This window comes from Sphaeroforma arctica (genome assembly GCF_001186125.1).
Source record: "Sphaeroforma arctica JP610 unplaced genomic scaffold supercont1.4792, whole genome shotgun sequence".
NCBI lineage: Eukaryota > Ichthyosporea > Ichthyophonida > Sphaeroforma > Sphaeroforma arctica.
The window spans coordinates 1-1,954 of NW_014035766.1; the positions used below are offsets into that span (position 1 = coordinate 1).

The window sequence follows — 1,954 nt, forward strand, 5'->3', positions numbered from 1 at the left end:
TATACATAAATATACACGTGTATATATGTATGTGAATATGACTACCTACACTATCACAACATTGCACTATCACAACAGTATACCTATCCCCACCCACGCATATAACTACCTACGCACACGCGAATGGTCACGCCAAGTCTTCTCCGGCATTCTGCCCCATCCCCACATACTCAAAAATATCGCAACGTAAAAGGCCTATATACAGCACAATGCCTACATCTTTGGATATACACGCCCCAATAATCGTACGCATACGTGAACGTTCACCGAATACGTTAGTACACACAAGGGCAAGCAGGTCTTACCTACACGTCGCTTGGTTCAAAGCCATGATTTGTGTATCCGCAGGCAATGAACTGTTAGCCAAGACAGCTTCGATGATGTTCCATGAGAGCGTGTTGTTCTTGGTAGGTAGACCTATTTATAGACAGATCAGCATGGTAGAGCCGTATAAGTGTCTTGGTAGGTAGATCTATTTATAGACACAGCGGCATGGTAGAGTCGTATGTGCCTTGGTAGGTAGATCTATTTATAGACGCATTGTGGGTGCGTAGAAGTATGCCGTTTGTACGCACCATGTGTGGTACGAACTTTGAGAGTGCCCGGGAGATCACCCACAACCCCTCCCATACGCCTCAGATACCCAGCACAGGACTTCGACTTGAAGAAGGATACTTGTACGTCCAAGCACACCACACCAAACACTATCAGCCGGGGTAAGATCATACGCAAGTCGTAACTGATATCTGAAAAATATAAACATGAACGATCGGAACATGCCACACACACACACCCCACCTTGAGCCCGCCCGTCTCACCTGTAGTTGGGTCTTTAAACTCCGCCAAGGGATCGTCGCGCTTGATCTCGTAGAAGTAGTACGCCAACTTCAACTGACACTCCACACACTCCGACGAAGTACACTTCAGGTAGTTGTATGCGTCCGTGTAGTCTGCAAGCTCCTTCTCACCTACCATGCCGTTGTATAGCATATGTGCCAACGCATACCTGGCCGTATCCATCTCATTGACATCATTCCCATCCTGCTCAGCTCGCATCACCGTGCGTGTATAGCACACCCGAGCCTTGTCGTAGTCGCCCTGGGCAAACTCGTACGTCCCTTGATTCCAGCAGATGGTGGCGGTGACATTGGGGTGTGTCTTGGTCCTCTCGCCCGGACAGATGATGTTCTTGACCTCGTTGTTGAACCCCTTCACAGGAATATGCGCAAATCGGCTGTGTGTAATTTTTTTTGGGGGGGTGGTTGGTGAGTGTGTGTGTACGTTTACCGAGGTGTGTGTGTGTGTGTGCTGAGCATTGTGTAGGGTTAATTGTACACGTTTACGAAGGGTGTATGTGCGCTGTGCACTGTACAGGGCTATCTATACACGTTTATGAAAAGTGTGTGTACAGTTCCCTGTGCTAGGTTTAGTATATAAACGACTTTCTTTGAGAAAGGTGCGCGCAGTTCTGTATTTGGTATAATTGAACTCTCACACAGGGCGAGATATAAGACAAGGCTAGGGGCTCGGTAAAGCCAACAACGATAGACCCATTTGCGACGCTGCAGTCCTATTCCTTTTGTGTGGGTGTAGGGCCATACGCCTATATATTCATTATCCAACTTCACCAGTAATACATGGTATTATGTATCGCTGGCAGACACAATTAGAAGCCAGAAAGGGGTGGGCGTGATGATTCCACGAGTACCTTAATTAAGATCAATATGTATGTAGGTATATGTGCATGAAGGTATATATGCATGTAGGTATGTGCATGTAGGTATATGTGTATGGTTGCATTGTGTGCCAACTTACAGGACTTCCAGCGCTGGGATGTCATGAATTACGGCGATTGGAAACGTTGTGATCGGATTGTAGTCCACATCTCTGTACAGAAGTTGGGGCGAGATATAAATAGATTTTTAAGACCCAGAGAAGTGCCGGCAGAGTTTAG

At 46.8% G+C, this 1,954-nt stretch overlaps 1 protein-coding gene across 1 annotated transcript; it reads right to left on the bottom strand.

Annotated features, from left to right (window-relative positions):
* Positions 1 to 793: 793 nt before the first annotated feature.
* SARC_14565 (hypothetical protein) lies at positions 794 to 1,234 on the bottom strand (the record flags this gene model as incomplete). The annotated part of the gene is made up of 1 exon (XM_014291302.1): positions 794 to 1,234. A coding segment is annotated over one exon (441 nt), but the record flags the coding sequence as incomplete, so codon positions are not given.
* Positions 1,235 to 1,954: the final 720 nt, after the last annotated feature.